Source organism: Cicer arietinum, chromosome 5, assembly GCF_000331145.2.
Source record: "Cicer arietinum cultivar CDC Frontier isolate Library 1 chromosome 5, Cicar.CDCFrontier_v2.0, whole genome shotgun sequence".
In the NCBI taxonomy this organism is placed as follows: Eukaryota; Viridiplantae; Streptophyta; class Magnoliopsida; order Fabales; family Fabaceae; genus Cicer; species Cicer arietinum.
This window is the reverse complement of record NC_021164.2, coordinates 44,075,677-44,094,527: the sequence shown is the minus strand read 5'-3', so window position 1 is coordinate 44,094,527 and position 18,851 is coordinate 44,075,677. Positions and strand designations below refer to the sequence as shown.

Here is an 18,851-nt window from a genome sequence, read left to right as displayed (position 1 = left end):
CAGGAAGTAGTTCAACAAAAACACATTTTACGAAGACAGGCCACCGTGTTGTGGAAGTTGTTATAGATATACTGCAACAGTTAAAGTGGGGTCCTGCTACGGAGGAGGCTCTTTATAACCTGAAGTCTTCAATAGATGCATATCAAGGTAACCAAATCCTAAAGCAACTTGAAGACCATTCAGTTGCTCTAAGCTTCTTCTACTGGTTAAAGCGACAACCGAACTTCTGGCATGATGGGCATACTTACACCACCATGGTTGGTATTCTGGGGCGTGCAAGAGAGTTTGGTGCAATAAACAAATTGCTTGAACAGATGGTCAAAGATGGTTGTAAACCTAATGTTGTAACATATAATCGCCTAATTCACAGCTATGGTCGCGCAAACTACCTAAAGGAAGCACTGAATGTCTTCAATCAAATGCAGGAGGAGGGATGTGAGCCGGATCGTGTCACTTACTGTACGCTCATTGATATCCATGCAAAAGCTGGATTTCTTGATGTGGCTATGTCGATGTATGAAAGAATGCAACAAGTTGGACTTTCTCCTGATACGTTTACTTACAGCGTGATGATCAACTGTCTAGGAAAATCTGGCAATTTAGCTGCTGCTGACAGACTATTTTGTGAAATGGTTAATCAGGGCTGTGTTCCTAATATTGTCACCTACAATATCATGATTGCTTTGCATGCGAAAGCAAGGAATTACGAGACAGCACTGAAGCTATATCGTGACATGCAGAATGCAGGATTTAAACCTGACAAAGTTACATATAGCATTGTAATGGAGGTGCTTGGTCACTGTGGGTATCTTGAGGAAGCAGAAGCTGTTTTTGTTGAGATGAAGCAGAGGAATTGGATTCCAGATGAACCTGTTTATGGTCTTCTGGTAGACCTATGGGGAAAGGCTGGTAATGTTGAGAAGGCTTGGGAATGGTATGGGGCAATGCTCAGTGCAGGTTTGCTTCCAAATGTACCAACTTGCAACTCACTTCTCAGTGCATTTCTGAGGGTACATCGATTGCCAGATGCGTATAATCTTCTCCAAAGCATGGTAGCTCTCGGCCTAAGGCCTTCTTTGCAGACATATACTTTGCTTCTCAGCTGTTGTACAGATGCACAATCGCAGTACGATATGGGATTTTGTTGTGAGCTGATGGAAGTCACTGGCCATCCTGCCCATGCATTTTTACTGTCAATGCCAGCAGCAGGGCCCGATGGTCAAAACGTGAGGGATCATGCGAGTAAGTTCTTGGACCTGATGCATTCGGAGGATAGAGAGGGGAAACGAGGACTCGTAGATGCAGTGGTGGATTTTCTTCACAAATCCGGGCTCAAAGAGGAGGCCGGTTCAGTTTGGGAGGTAGCTGCACAAAGAAATGTATACCCAGATGCCGTGAAGGAGAAAAGCTATTGTTATTGGCTTATAAATCTTCATGTCATGTCTGATGGAACTGCTGTGACCGCATTGTCTAGGACACTTGCTTGGTTTCGCAGACAGATGCTAATATCTGGTGTAAGTCCTAACCGGATAGATATCGTGACTGGTTGGGGCCGAAGAAGCAGGGTCACCGGTTCTTCTCTTGTGCGACAGTCGGTGCATGAACTTCTGCGTCTATTTAGTTTCCCATTTTTCACCGAAAATGGCAATTCGGGTTGTTTTGTGGGGTGCGGAGAGCCTCTTAGTCAATGGTTGCTCCACCCTTACGTCGAACGAATGCATTTACTCTAGCTGCTGTGCTTACTTTGTTTGGTTGTTGTAGAATCATAATACATTTACACCCCAATTTTGCTGCGATGGATTGACATTCTAGTATTTATACATACTCTTTAACATGTCATAGTGCGCAGTTATTTGAGTTATTACTCTGCGAAGTTTATGTAATTGTTTTAATGGTAAACTTAATGATTCATGTTAATATTTGTTGCGGCGTGTTTCATGTTTGTCTCTTGTATCATTTTTTCAAATAATCATTTGTGTGTTGTCATCGGAATGTAATAACAAATCATGACATAATTAAAGAATTAATTGCAGTTTTAGTTATAATATTTTTACGGAGTCATAAATTGTTTTGTTTATTTTAAAAGTTGATAGTTTTAATTTTTTTTTTATTATTTAACTAAAAATGATGACATAAAATGATTTAAATAATATAACATATAATATAATGATGTTGAATGATTAATATATATGAAATTGGAATAAAATTCCTTAAAAATTTAGATTTCAACTTTATAATTTTTTTTTATATTTTTAATTTAATTAATGACATAAATAATTAATTATATCATAAAATTGTATATTACGTCGTAAAATATGATAAATTATCATTTTTTTAATTTAAAAATCTGAGACAAATATTAAAATTGTTCACTGTTAAAATAGGAGATAAATTCAATAAATTAATAATAATAATAACGAAACTAAAATTACAATTAAATTTTAGAAAAAATACGAGCGAGGAGAATTGAAAAGAAAAAGAATACAACTGTAAACGGAGATTAGATCAATTGCACTGTAGCTACCATCATATTATTTTATTAAGGTTCAAGTTTATTAATTTATTTTATTACTTTACAAAATTGTATAAATTTATAAGTCGGTTATAGTTTAAACGGTTGAATTCATATATATATATATATATATATATATATAATAGATTTTTTAAAATAAGTTACAATTTATTCACACATAATAAAAAATTAGTTTATGTTGTACGACGATGTGTAGAATTATTTTACATTTGTTATAATGACTTTTCTACAACAACACCTAATTGTTAGTAATAACTTTTGAAAATTTTTCCTTGTACCCACTCATTTATCTCTATACCCCTAAAAGTAAAGGAAAAATACTAAAATACCTTTATATATATAAATATATATTTTTTTTAATTTCTTCATTTAACATTTCCGGAATAGAAATAACAAGCAAAAAAAAAAATTTCCGGAAAACTTCTTTCAAGTTTTCCGGTACACAACTTTCATTCCGGAAAACTTGAAAAAAGTTTTCCGGTACAGAACATCATTTTCGTATATATATATATATATATATTATTATTAAGTGAAATAAATAACTCATTTATTTTATTTTTTATAGAAAAGATTTTCGTCTCATTTATTTATTTAAAAAAAATTGACAACTCATTTTTAATTTTTTTTTATAATATTCTCACATAATTTTTTAAAATTTGGCTAAAATATAATTTTGATCCTTTATCTTTTAGCTAATATTTATTGGTTCTTTATTTATTTTTATTCATTTTAGTCATTTATCTTATTTTTTATTCATTGTCGTCCTTTATCTTTTACGTAATATTTATTTTAGTCATTAAAAAAATGAAAAACTTATTTAATTTTTTGAAAGATTAATAATTGAAACGATTATTAAATAAGAAATAAAGGACTAAAACAAAAGGTAAGAGGTCAAAATAAATTAAAAAAATTATAAAAAACCAAACTAAATATTAAATAAAAGATAAAAAATTAAAATTATATTTATACCTTTAATTTTCTTTTAGAAATCACAAACAAAATAGAACACTTGACAGTTTTTAAAATGATAATATTTAATAAAAAATAAGAGTTGAATTTTATTTATTTATAATGAGTTTACAATTTTAAAGAAAAATTAAATAAGCTTAAAATTGAAATATTGAATTGTATATTTTAAGTAATCCTAAAAAAATAAAAACAATACTACGTTAGCTCTAACGGAGTTCAAATCAAGGGGACCAAAATTTAAGGATTAAAATTATAAATTTCAAATGAAAAGACTTATATTGTCAGAATTTGAAACTTGATAATCAAAAATATATTTTAGCTATAATTTTTATACTTTTTATTTTTTCTAATTTGTTACTAATAAACTTATTTAAATTTATTTAGATAATTAAATATGTTTTATTCGAGTCACTAAATATAAAACTATAATTGCTTATTCAAAACTTTTTTTAAATGAAAATAGCTAGTTTCGCTTCTACCTATGTTGTTAGGGTACTTTATCTCTCTCAGGTTCCATTCTCAATAAGTCAATATCTTCTGTTTGTCATTGTTCTTGATAACGTGGGCCTACGAGATCCAAATGAATAGACTTGAAGAAATCGAAAAAAATGATTTTATTAGACAAGTCATTATAGCAAAAGTAAGTTGTGTATGGTAACCAAGATGCATCTACGTCTCTAAGTTATGATTGTATAAGACAACACATGAATATTGATGAGTTTCATCAATTCTATGGCTTTCAGTGCTGTATCTTTGACTTTTGGCAAGTCAACATGCATAACAAAATTCTGCAACATCCTTCTTTATTATAGGCCACCAAAATACCATATTCAAGGCCCCAATACATCTTAGTAGCTCTTGGGATGTAAACTTGAAAAACTTATGTGACATTCTTTCATGATTAATTTTCTCAAACCTTTTGTGTCTAGTACACAAATCCTTTCTTGAAATCTCAAAACTCCATCATCTCCGATCTTAAGGTGTGGTTCCTTGCTTTACTTAATTAATTCCATCTTATCTATCAACTACAAGTCTAATTTCTACCCTTCTTTGATCTCTTTCATTAACTCACCAGTCATTTTCAATATTCTCTTCCTAATCTGACACTCTTTGTGGTAATTTCACACGCTTTCAATGTTTCAATGACAACTTAGACACATTACGGGTCTTCCTACTCAACGTATGGGCGATTACTAAGTCACTTTGTTGTCCCACTAGTGGAGCATAGTTACCTGATTCTAATTAATGTATAAATATCCAGATAAATTTTATTGACTATATATATATATGAGGAGGATCTATTGACTATAGGAGTAATTCTGTGATGAACTACTCTGCTTAATAACTCAATATCGATAATAAATTTCTCCAATCCAACTGTCAAATTCAAATTTCTTATTGAGTAGACAAACTTCACAAATTTTTATAAAATTTTAAAACTATTTGATATTTCATTAAACAAAACTTTGTGTGTTTGATCATCAATATATTGTATCAATAATCAACGATTGGATTAGTAAAATTTATTGTTGATATTGAGTTATTAAGCCAAGTAGCTCGTCATTGAGTTACTTCCTACTATATATATATATATATATATGTGTGCGTGTGTGTGTGTGAGGAGGAATCAAATTACAATAAAAAAATACACTAAAAGTTACACTCATTAAATAACATCGTGTCGGATAAAGATTTTTTGAAATCAACCGTTTGATTGAAAATTACTATATAGATCATATTAATAAATTTTAACATTAATCTATAATCGTTTTCTATGTCATCATGTTATTTTTAGATCAATGTCAAGGGTGTAGTTATATATAACATTAATTTTGATACATCTTGATAACATAGTAAATGATTAATGATTAATGTCAAAATTTATAGATATGATCTATATGATAATAATTTTCAATCCAACGGTTGATTTTAAAAAATATTTATCGAAAACGATGTTATTGAATGAATGTAACTCTTTAGATGTAATTTGATCCCTTATATATATATATATATATATATAGAACGGTGAGACATAAGACATACGTCAAACAAAGCTAAGAAAAGCAAGACGTGACTACCAACAATAAAAAATATGGACTTGACACTGACTAAAATATTATACACACAATCTTATCCGTTGAGTAGTCACCTCCACCTCCATGTGGGACAGATAGACCTTGCCAAAAAGTTGGCGGTAAACGCAACCATTTCTGCCTACGCGCCTTTTGATCAAGTTATCTAGAACATGGAGTCGTGGAAGAGACGAAAAATGTCTCAGATGCGGTGGAAGGGGTAACTCCTAAGCTAAATGTTGACTTAGGACACTAAATGCTATTAATTTATATAATCCTATACATCGGTAATATATCACATGACCACATAATACCAATGTCCTCGTGTACCAGTCATACACCTATTGACTTCTTGTGGATTCTAAGTCTTATAAGTTGATCGCCTCCAAGCACTGACCAATATACTAATCTTGTCATGCTTGCAATAATCATAATAATGCCCATCAGGATTCAGCCAACAAATCAACCTCAATTGTACATACACAACAATGGACTTCACAACCCCAATGCAAGTCCATATGATCTCTCAGGTCACATAGGTTGTCACATCTAAGTTGTCACATCCCATCTTACTCATGACCTCAATTTAAACGTTGGACTGGTCACATAGGTTGATTGTCATACTTTATTATATTCCATTAATCATTCTTTATTTATCTTCAACATAACCTATCTAATGCAATCACCAAAGATTTTCATCATGTCAAGGTTAATCAACTTTACTTAGTCTAACATATCACATACGAATAATTAGGGAAAACGAAACTCAAACAATTAAGCAATACATCTCTCAACAATATTTAGTACATCAATTATATGATAAATGACATAATGTTAGCATAACCTCATTAATAGCCTTTAAAAGTTACTAAAGAGTAATAGCTCTTCTTAGGTGTTTATCTCTAGCAAGGCTGGAGTTACCCTACACTGTTTTATGCTAACCATCCTGACGTTTGAACAAAATCTTTCTCCCACCTTAGTTTGGAATTCAAGAGCATGAAACGAGTGTTGAAAATATTCTTGAAGTATCTTGAATAGTACATACTTGGTTCAATTTAAAAGATTCCTCTGGCGATAACCTTGCTTATACGACAATAACCGTTGATTCTCACCGAGTTTGAATTATAAACCCGATGAAAGTGGAGAATTAAGGTTGTTAGGGCCTATACATGTCTTCCAAACTTAGCCATAATAGAGTCATAGTAATGACATATGCTAAAATATTATATTAGAATGTAAATAATTTGATTAGATGAGTTGTAGGTATTTTGGCCCGTTAGTATTACTGTCAATTATGTTTGTTTTATACTCATAGTCTATATAAAGAAATTCCGTTGTGTAGTTGAAACAGATAGATTATTCAATATGTCTCTCAATACTCTTTGTATTCAACATGGTATCTAGAGCCTATTGAGAAACAACCCTAATCATCAACTACCTGGTGGACCCACTGTGCCCGGTGAATTTTTTTTCTTTTTTTTTTTTGGCAAACCATGTTCTCAACTCCGGTTTCCCCCTCCATGCCATTGATATGTTGATTCCTCAATTTTTTTTCCATTCGTTCACGCTCTACTGTCATTGTCTCCAACGATTTTTTTTAACGAACGACCACTCCAGTAGTATCGTACACTCCAGATTGGCCAAACCCTTCAGTCGCGTCATTAGAAACGTCTCCACACGCCCACACACGCCGCTTACAACCACTGCACGTGACAGCGCGTCAGGAAGTCGTTCATGGTGCCACTTCTTCCATAGCACTCACCTCGGCCTCCTGCTTCCATGTCTGCCCTCAATTTTCTATTTCGAGTTACGGATATTCGAGTTCCAGTTCAAACATCCCTTGTTATCCCGGTTCCGACGCATTTTCTAACACTCTTTACTGACCATGACGTCTTAGTCTGAAACAAATAGCATATTCACCAACTACATCACTTCTCCTCTCTCTGTTGAAAAATTGAATGGATCAATTTATGATAGTTGGGCCGCCGACATCAAACTATGGCTACGTGGTTAAGGTTACGAGGACCATCTCACACAAAACCTTGAAAAGGCGAGTGTGACTGAAACATCCAAATGGAAACAAATTGTTGCTTAGTTGTGTAGTATCATTAAATCTACACTTCATCAAGATGTTAAACTAATTTTCCATCTGCATCTCACACGTGAATCGGTTTGGAGTCAAACAAAGGCACTCTATACTAACGACACACAACGTCTCTATGGAGTTTGTCACCGTTTGTTGAATATCATTACTCCGAAGACACTTGATGGCTCTATTTCTTCATATCTTGGCACCGTTCATAGTGCACTTCATGATTTTAATGAGCTTATCTCTCCTGCTGCAAGTAATCCAGTTGAATAGAAAAAGGAGTTGGATCAATGCAACACCTTCTTCATGCTCCTTGCACTCTATGATTTACCCTAGGAGTACTCTACAACTCGTGATCAAATTTTGGGGTCTGTTACTGTTCTGGATATGTCTACTACCTCAGCGATCCTCCTTTGAGTACCAGCAAAACATCCAATTGAGCATTCTATTACTTCAGTTCTGGGTGACACTATTGCCATTGCATCTCAGGGACATAATCATAATCATTCTCGTGGAAGACCATCCAACTCTAAGCTTCGTCCCAAATATGAGCATTGTAATCGACTTGGACACACTTTTGATCATTGTTGGAAGTTGCATGGTAAGCCCTTGCCTTCGATAAATGCAACTCAGATTGATCCTTCTGCCACTATTCAGACTACACCATCTCCACAAGGCTCCCCAACAAATTATGAAGATTTTCTCCGATGGGTTCAGAGTTATCTGAACTCTAGTTCTCTTACTTCGGTTGCACACACTGGTAACTCATCTATTTACCTCTCTCAATCATATTCTCTCGACCCTTAGGTTCTTGATTCTGGTGTGTCTGATCATATTACTGGTAATAAAGATCTCTTTTCTTCACTCTCTACATCTAATTTTTTACCTACTATAACTTCTGCCAATGACACTCAAACCCGGTCTGAAGGAGTTGACATTGTCCAAATTCTCCCTTCCATCTCAGTTGCATCTATTCTCTATGTACCTGGATGCCCTTTTAATTTACTTTCAGTTGTTGCAAGATCCAACGCTGAGGCAGAATACAGAGCCATGGCACTAGTAACATGTGAACTAATCTGGTTGAAATAGTTACTGAAAGAACTTTAATTTGAAGAGGCCAACACAATGACACTAATATGTGATAATCAAGCTGCATTGCACATTGCCTCAAATTCTGTTTTCATGAGAGGACCAAACATATTGAGATTGAATGTCATTTTGTTAGAGAAAAGATCAAATCGAGTGACATCATCAATAGCTTTGTTAATTCCAATTATCAGTTAGCAGATGTTTTTACAAAGTCATTGTGAGGTCCTAGAATTAGTTATATATGTAACAAGTTGGGTGCATTTGATTTATATGCTCCAACATGAGGGGGAGTGTTAAAATATTATATTAGAATGTAAATAATTAGATTAGATGAGTATTAGGTATTTTGGCCCGTTAGTATTATTGTCAATTATGTTTGTTTAATACTCATAGTCTATATAAAGAAATTACATTGTGTAGTTGAAACAGACAGGTTATTCAATATGTCTCTCAATACTCTTTATATTCAACAACATATAACCCCTAGTTTATATTTCTATTTGTGTTGGAAGATTTGTTGACTCTTTGTTGTGACGGTGGCATTGTATAATTTTGATAAGTCTTTGGTTTGTTGTAATAGTGGCATTAATGTATAATTTTAACAAGTCTTTGTTGTAGAATGACATTAACATTACTATTGTTCCAAAAAATAAAAAGAAGTAACATAATTGTAATAGGTATGGGGTATACTAACTATTAAAAGGGAATGGAATGGTTATTCATTGTAGTTTTCTTGATAAAACAATCACTTTTATTTTCTGTATACAACTAATTTTGATTAATTTTTTTTTTTTTGCTAATTATCCAATGTTGTATGAATGATAATTTTTATATTAGAATTTTAGAAGTGCTAATAACACATATTTTAATGGGTCCACATACTTTGATTAAGGAAGATAATTTTCCTAATACTCTTAGGAATGAAGAACGCTTAATAATAGAAAAAACTATATTGATTCATATTACTCTCTTGTTTATAAAATGATACTAATTATTATGACTATTGAATAAATTGCATCAATATTTAGGAATTAGAAGTTTGAATGACATAAAATTGTGCTTGATTATTTGATTTTCCTCTTTTTTTTTATTATAAAACTTTCGTGGATATGATTTAATATCTAACTATAATAAGATCACAATTCTATGGATCATATTTGAATGTTTGCTAATCGACTGTCAAAAGAATACGAAGATGAAGTGGAAGATTTTGTTAGGTTTTCTGTTGCTCATTTATAAGACCCTAGTAAAATCATACGTCTCTGCTTATGTTGTTATGGAAAAGATGCTAGTGCAAGTGAGTTGCACAATCATTTAGTTTGCTATGGAATTGATCAAAGTTATTAATGTTGGACAATGCATGGGGAAGTAGAAACTAACTCTAACTATTCGAAGAGCAAAGTGAGAACTACATAAAATGATTTTGACACATGTACATGTACAAATGAGTGTAATCGAGTTTACGAAATTGTAAATAGAGTTGAAGAAGATGTTTGTGATTGTCCTGAAATGTTTGAGAGGCTAGTAACTGATGCAGAGAAATTTTTGTATTATGGATGTACTAAATTCATAAGATTGTATGTTGTCTTGAAATTGTATAACCTAAAATCAAGTAATGGGTGGTCTGATAAGAGTTTTACAGACTTACTAACATTGTTAAAAGATATGTTGTCTAAAGATAATGAGCTCTTTAGTCAAACTTATGAAGTCAAACAAGTTTTATGTTCTATTGGCATGAGTTATGAAAGGATACATGTTTGTCCTAATGACTATATTTTATATCGTACAAAATATGCATCATCAAATAGGTGTCCCAAATGTAGTGTGTCGCGATATTAAAAGAAACCAATAGCTTCAACCAAAGTTTATTGTATTTTATGATAATACCAAGATTGAGACACATGTATCATAATGTGGAAGATGAAAATACTTAAGATGGCATGCATATGAAAGGATTATTGATGGAATGCTTTGACATCCGGTAGATTCTCCTCAATGGATAAAAACTGATAAAGATTACCCTGATTTTGACTGAGAACCAAGAAACCTACATCTTTCATTGTTATTGATGGAATAAACCCGCATGGTTCAAAAGTAGTTCTCACAGTACTTGGTTGGTGATTATGTTTATTTATAACCAACTTCCCTAGTTATATATGAAACACAAGTTTATGAGGTTATCTATCCTTAATTTTGGGTCCAAGCAACCGGTAAATGATATAGACATATACTTGACTTTGTTAATCCAAGATTTAAAGTTTATGTGGGAGGCAGGTGTAGATGTATATGATGTGTATAGAAAAGAATTCTTCAAATTGAGAGTAGTTATATTTGGAACGATTAATGATTTTCTAGCTTATGATAATTTATTGGGCTATAGTATGAAAGGAAAATGTGCATGCCTTATATGTGAAGATAATAAAAATTGGATGTTGTTGGAGCATTGTAAGAAAAATATTTGTCTTGAACATCATAGATATTAAAGTCCAAACATCATTATCGAAAGTGGAGAAAAAGATTTAATGGTAAACATTTAATGATAGAGCTCTTTTGTTGTTGACAGATGATCAATTATATGAAAAGTTAATGCTTTTTAGTAATAAGTTTGGAAAGCCTTTTGTCGGGGAACTTGTTACAAGTGTCTTGAAAAAAATATCAATTTTCTTTGAATTTCCATATTGGAAATCATTGTATGTATGAAATTTTCTTTGGGTGGTGGATATAGAAAAAAATATTTGTGATAGTGTCATTGGTACATTACTCGATGTGCTTGGAAAGTCTAAAGATGACATCAATCCAAGGTTAGACTTTGTAAGTATGGAATTAAGAATCAAATTGAGATTTGTGAAGAAGGGAAAACATACATTTCTACCTCCAACAACTTATACTCTATCAAGAAAAGAGAAAATTATTTTTCGTAACTTTCCTAACGGAGTTAGAGTTCTAGATGAGTACTATTCAAACATTAGGAGTTTGATATCAATGAAAGATCTCAAGTTAAAGGGTTTAAAGTGTAATGATTGTCATGTCTTAATGGAGAATTTTCTACCAATTGGTATTACATTCCATTTTGCTTGAAAAGGTGCGATGTACCATAACTAAACTATGTTTCTTCTTCAAAACTACAAAAGGAAACAATTGTTACTTTATGTGAACTTGGGATGTATTTTTCACCATCATTTTTGACATAATGGTCCATCTTATATAAGATATACAATATTATGGACCACCTTGTTAAAGATATACAATATTTTGGACCAACTTATATAAGGATGGAAGTACCCTATTGAGTGTTAAATGAAGATATTAAACGAGTACATGAAGAATCATAGTCGACCAAAGAATTGTATTGTTGAATGATATATAGTTGACGAAGCTGTTGAGGATTGTATTGTTGAACGATATATAGTTGACGAAGCTGTTGAGTTTTGTACAGACTACCACTTTGATGTTGAATCGATAAGACTACCTAAGTCATGTCACTCAGGAAGAACAATAGGGGAAGATGTTGGTCTAAATGATGTAGTAACCATGTCAAACATCGAATGTGAGTAAACACATTTGTATGTTCTACACAATGTCGACGAGGTTGGGCTATACGTTGAAATGCATAAGCAAAAACTTGAAGATTTGAACCCTACTAGGAATAATAATTGGATAACAAGAGAATACAATTGAACATTTGCATGTTGCTTAAAAGATCGCATTTTTTTTACAATTAGCTAAAAATCCTAGTTAAATTTCAGAAAGATTGAGATGGCTAGCAGCTGATCAAAGTGTATATGTTCTTTCTTGTTCTGGTTATGAAATTAGTAAGTACACATTTTATACAAGAGAACATGATCATCAAAGTACTACCCAAAATAAAGATGTCATGCTCGTAGCTAACCTGTGCATGTTTCAAATGCAAAAGATAAAAACCTCTCAATTGTCGGCATGTCATATTTTGGGGTCATTAAACCTATATGGAATTTATATTACATGTCATTTGTAGTGCATGTGTTTGTATGCAAGTGAGTTGACAACAACAATGGTGTTCAAATTGATAATTGTGGGTTTGGGAAGATGGACCTTATTAAAGTACGGTACATAGCTGAATCTTTTATTTTAGTATCACAAGCTCAACAAGTGTTATATGTCACTGATCTTGTCGATGAAAAATGGTCAATTGTCGTTCTAACTAACAAAATAAATGAGCAAGAATGTGAAGAGATATATATCGAAGATGATCATTTTTCTAATACATCACAATCGCTTGAAGTTGATCCTACTATAGATGACATTCTCTATATGAGAAACGTCTAAAATGAAGGGATTTTGATTAATCCATCATTTTGTATCAATCAAAAAATTATGAATCCAACAAAGAAAAGAAAAAGATCCAATTGATTGTGCACGATAGTGTAATTTTTTTAAAGTGTTATTATTTTAATTTTAATTTGTATTCAAATTGATATTGATTCTAATTATGAATGTTATTTATTTCAATTGAATGGCTTCTCCTCATGATGATGATTGTGGTTCTAATAGTAGGGAAAATGTTTCTACACGTGGTGTGAGTGTGATAAAGAATTGTATCAGAGCAAAATGAAGGTACATTGATTATTTTATATACTCATGTAATTATTCTTTTATTTTTTAAGTTTGCATGGAATAAAATGAAGTTAACAAAAGCATTTTTTTTAGTTTCATTGTAGTTACTATCAGTCAGATAGTTCAAATTATTTGCAACAATTAGAGAGGAAAAGACTCAATTTTTGATGTTTATAAAGTCAAAATTTGGAAGGAAATACAAGATACTAACTCAAGTTACTTTATGTTAATTTATTTGGCTGAACTCATTAACGATCTAGTTTATGTTACAAGATGCATGTCGGTGATGAACATAAATTGTTTTACTTAAAGAAGCAGTAAAGTTGCATAGTTCATTTAGAATTCGACTCACATCAAAGCATCTTAGAGATAAAGATGATAATATTATTAATAAACGTCCACTGAAATATACACCTAATAACTGAAAACGATTGAGGTGGCTTCATAATTCAACGTATAACCGATGATTATGAGATATCATTATTATTTTAAATATTATTTAGTAATTTATACATATTGTATAAACTCAATGACTTTTTTAATAAAAGATGTTAGTAATGCAAGTTGAGCAAGAGCGTTAAATCCTCTGCATCTGTACATAAAATTATGTATGGGGTATGCTTGTCTAGAGCAAAAGATGATAAGTATGTTTATGAACTTATTATAAAATATATGGTAAAAATATTGTTTAATTGTTTTGTTTTAATTTGTCAATGTATAGCTACATGAGATAGAATTTGATCTCACAACCATATCTCATCGTGTTATGTGAAAGTTGGTGGTGTGAATAAAGAGGGAGTGATAGATAATGAAAAAAATTCAAAGAGTCTGGGTGTATAAGTCAAATAATGTTTTGCTTGTCAGATTCTTGTGTTAATAATAATGATAGTTAACAAGTTTTTTTTTCTTGCTTATTTCTATATGAAGCTCTTAGCACAATCTTTACCTAAAGAGGAAGAATACTTTGGTTGTTTGATCATACTACATAAGGTTCTAAATGTCCAAGAGTACCCAAATCGTGTTGGGGGCTTAGGATTTGGGGTATCTCAAAAAGAGGAAACAAACAATGAACTTAAAACATTAAAATTGAGAATTATGAAGCTTGAAAAGAAAATGACAAAGAAACAACAACCTAAATCAGGCTTCCTTATTGCTGATGATTCTTTGTGACGTTGTATTTCCTAACATTCCCAATGTAATTGCTTTATTTATTAACTACAATATTTAAAATATTTGTTTTGGTTAATAGTTATATTAATGTTTATATTCATTCATTAATGTTTATATCATCTATAAATAAATGTATCATTGGTCGTGAAAAAATATATAACACTCTACGAGATATAGTTCACCATTAAAATTACCATCGAATACGTCAAAGTTACAATCAATGTTGTTGGTAAGTCAGATGCTCCATTGCTTATTCCTGTTGAAAGTGGGGAAATCTGTGGTTAGAGAGGTATTAGGTACATTTGTGACTTGACTAGAAAATCTAGTTGAAATTCTTGTTGAAGTCCAAAAGGTAAAATTCTTATTATCAATCCTAATTCCTAATTATTATTAATGATTTACTATTTAGAGACTAATGTATAGTAATGTAACTATTTAGATCCCAACAAAATCTAAACAGATGGATAAAACTAACTTTGTGAAATCCAAACAGTTAGATAAGAATATCCAACGAAGCACAACGTTTGTTGCATCGTAAAACAAGAATCGTGGAAATTAAAAAATTCAAGACTCCCTCCTATGGTTGATGAATGAAATGTTTTGTCAAATTTAATGATCCTTTAGTTATATGATGAAGCAGATGTAAGACCCATAATTTTAAAGTACCCTTTATGTATTTTTGGTGTATTTTGGATTTTGGCTCGGAGGCTTTTTAGCCAAAGTTATAATATTTTGGAGTTTTTATAATCAAAAAGATATTTTGATGCCGATTAGAATTTCTCGTCGATAAATAAATTGAATTAACTGCGGTGAATCCCTTACGAAGAATTTAATGCGTTACGGGTGAAATGGTAATTTAATAAATATTTAGATATTTTGAGATATTTGTTAAGTTATGGTTATTATATATATATGTTTGTTTGGAGGGAAAAAGAAAGGAAAACTAGAAGGAAGGAAAAGGAAAAGAAAAGAGTATAAAAAAGGAAAGAAGGAAAAAGGAAGAAAGGAAAAACAAAGGAAAGAAAAAGAAAGGAAAGAAAATCGAAAACTTTCCATCTTCTTCCTCTGCTACCCGCGAACCGATTTCCCTCCTTCTCCCATTTTCATTTTCGTTGCTTTCTTTTCTTCAAGACTAGTAACCCAAGGTTGGGTGAGTGTTAGAACAAGGATTTCTCAACTCCACTCTTCCTCTTTGATTCGAAAACGAAGAAAAACGGTATTTGAGATTCAAACACAAACCCCTATGTTTCTTCTAGATCTAAGCTTCTTTTCGCGAAGAGTTAGAAGGGAAAGTTGCTCACTACCATGCTACGGTGCTAGTGAACTAATTTGGAAGCGGCGTTGCGAGCGGAGATTTTACCGGAATTACTCGCGGTACCGGAAACGCGCGTTAAAGCTAACGTTGAGGTAAGGGCTCCTTCCAAACTTCTAGTTTGCATTAGGGACTTATCTGTGGTTGTGTGGGAAGGAATTTGTTAGGGTTTAATGTATCGATTTGGGGAAAAACGAAACTAATGCGTTATGGGTAAAACCCTAGAGTTAGGTTTTGTTTATGTTGATGAATGGTTCGTGGTAATTGAATTTGAAGTCATTGTGTATGATTATGAGTAAATGAAATTTGGTGTATCTGGGTGTTATGTTGCGTTGATTTGTGTTCGTTGTATTTGGCGTGTCCATACTTGATGTTTGTTAATTGGTGTGGTTGTTGTAATTATGGTTTGAATGCGAGAGTATGTTTGAGTTTGTTTCCATGGAATTTGAAAACCATTAGAGTTAAACGAGGATTAAAAATGGGGAATCTTTTAATATTAAGTTAAATCGGTATTAAGAACGGGGAATCTCTTAATGACTTATTTAATTAATGTTGTTTGAAAGTCGTTTAAGTTAAATGGGTATTAAAAATGGGGAATCTTTTAATATCTGCATTTGCTTAACGATTGTTGTGAATGGAGTCTGTGTATGCTCATGCATTTCATTTGGTAAATTGTGTCGACCCGTGATAGGTGACACCTTGGTAAACTGTACTGACCCGTGATAGGTTGTACGTTTACGATTTACTATTTAGTAATTCGTGTTGACCCGTGATAGGTGACACCTCGGTAAACTGTACTGACCCGTGATAGGTGGTACGTTTACGAGTTACTATTTAGTAAATCGTGTTGACCCGTGATAGGTGACACCTCGGTAAACTGTACTGACCCGTGATAGGTGGTACATTTACGATTTACATTTTTGGTGAATTGTGCTGACCCGTGATAGGTGGCACCTAGGTAAACAGTACTGGTCTGTGATAGGCGGTACGTTTACGATTCCCGCTTTTTCTTTTAGTAAATCGTGTTGACCCGTGATAGGTGACACCTCGGTAAACTGTACTGACCCGTGATAGGTGGTACGTTTATGATTTACGCATTTTAGTAAATCGTGCTGACCCGTGATAGGTGGCACCTCGGTAATTGGTACTTTGGCCTGCGATAGGCGGTACAATTATGATTTACGGCCCTTCGAGGAGGGTTTTGGTTTGGAATTCCGAGTCCATGCATTTTGGCATATACGCATTGCATTAGGGTGCTTGGCACACGAGTCGTGTTTGATTGAGTTTTATGATTGAGTGATTTGAATTTGATTTATCGTGTTAATTGCGTTGAAAATGCTAAGTGTTATGTGTTGATTATTGTGTGTAAGTATGATGGTTATCGAGATCCCAATTGCCGTGGTAATCGCGTAGAAATTGCTAAGTGTTAAGTTGTGAACTTGATTAGGAATGACTTGGGTTAATTCATGAATTTTTGGAAAAATGATCAGGGAAATCGATTTCCCAATCGATTGGATAGTAAACAGGGACTTGGCCAAATGGACAAAATCGATTAGCCAATCGATTTTGTAATCAGTTTTCGAAAATCATTTACGAAATCGATTGCCCAATCGATTGGGCCTAAGTCAGGGACTCATCCATATTCGACCAAATCGATTTGGAAATCGATTGGCCCTTAAGTCAGGGGCTCAGCTATCCTGTCAATCGATTGCCCAATCGATTGAATCAAGCCAGAGTTCAAAATTTCACTAAAAACCTTCAGGAAATCGATTTGGAAATCGATTGGTATAAAACCCGGGGGCTCAGTACCCACTCAATCGATTGCCAAATCGATTGATTCAGCCCTGGATTCTGTTTTCATCAAAAACCTTCACCCCAATCGATTTCCCAATCGATTGGCTCAGTGAAAATCCTCAGTTTGAGTTAGATGATTGATTACTCTTTAACTTATCCATGTCTTGACTCGTTATGTGTTAATTATGAGATTGAGAACCTCATTTTACTTTCATTTTAATTGGCAATGTATTGTATGAACTTTTCGCATATTGAGAATCCCGTTAAGGTGCATGCTTAGTTGAAAAGTTGTTTTGAGCATTTAAAAACTTAATTGCTATTTGTTAACTGTTATTTTTTTGGTTGGTGACCCTTTACAATTATTGTGGAAATCTGGGCTTTGCCCTCAGATGAGAGTCAGGACGGTCCTACCGGTTCGTACCCTACGGACGGGAATGGAGATGGGAACGCGTGACTGCAGTTACGTTAGGAGGATCTCACGGGGCGCGTGGAGATACTCAGGGTGTATAGCTTTTTGGTAGGATGATCAGATTAGGATGATGTATAGGGACTAGGTGTCCTTCTTTTGGATTGGAGTTTTTTTAGTTTGGAAAACTGTACTTATACTAATATTGTCAGTTTGACTTTTTACTTGAATGGGTTCCATGTACCATTTGTCGTTGTGTAAATGTTTTGGATTTATAATTGGAGAAACTTTTCCGCTGCTTGTAAATTATTATGACCCAATTATTTATCCAAAGGCATTTCTTTATTTATTCCTCCGTTTTAGTTTAATTACTTTTAAAAAAAAAATATACCCTCGCTTTGAAAAACGGGGTGTTACAACAGACATGTGACCTATAAATTTAATAATGGTAACAATGGAGCATGATATATTTGGTGAAGAATTTACCGAGAATATTGATGTTGAAATTATAAAAGAAATTCTTTGTCATGGGTGGTTAGGGGCCTTTGCTATATGTGTGTATGTTAGGTACCTCAAACAAACTGAAGTTGTCAACATGTTATCTATTTTGATCAACAAATTCTTTTTATTAGTAATCTAAATTCTTATCTCCATATTTAACGTCTGTAAGATATGAAGAAGATAGAGAACAAGAAATATCCCATGTGTTCGTGAAAATCAAGGAGAAGGATAAACGGGTACTTGCAACTTACAATATAGACGAGGTTTCTTTTAAAATGTTATTTACAATGACAGTATATTGAAAATAAATTTTAGATACATTT

At 32.8% G+C, this 18,851-nt stretch overlaps 1 protein-coding gene across 1 annotated transcript in view; it reads left to right on the top strand.

Moving 5' to 3' along the window:
• LOC101496935 (pentatricopeptide repeat-containing protein At1g18900-like) overlaps positions 1–1,936 on the top strand; it is a 4,221-nt gene extending 2,285 nt beyond the window's left edge. The window contains exon 3 of the mRNA XM_004513154.3: positions 4–1,936. Coding sequence (XP_004513211.1) covers positions 4–1,730 — 1,727 coding nt within the window. The 3' untranslated portion in view covers positions 1,731–1,936. The remainder of the gene's footprint in view (positions 1–3) is intronic.
• Positions 1,937–18,851: the final 16,915 nt, after the last annotated feature.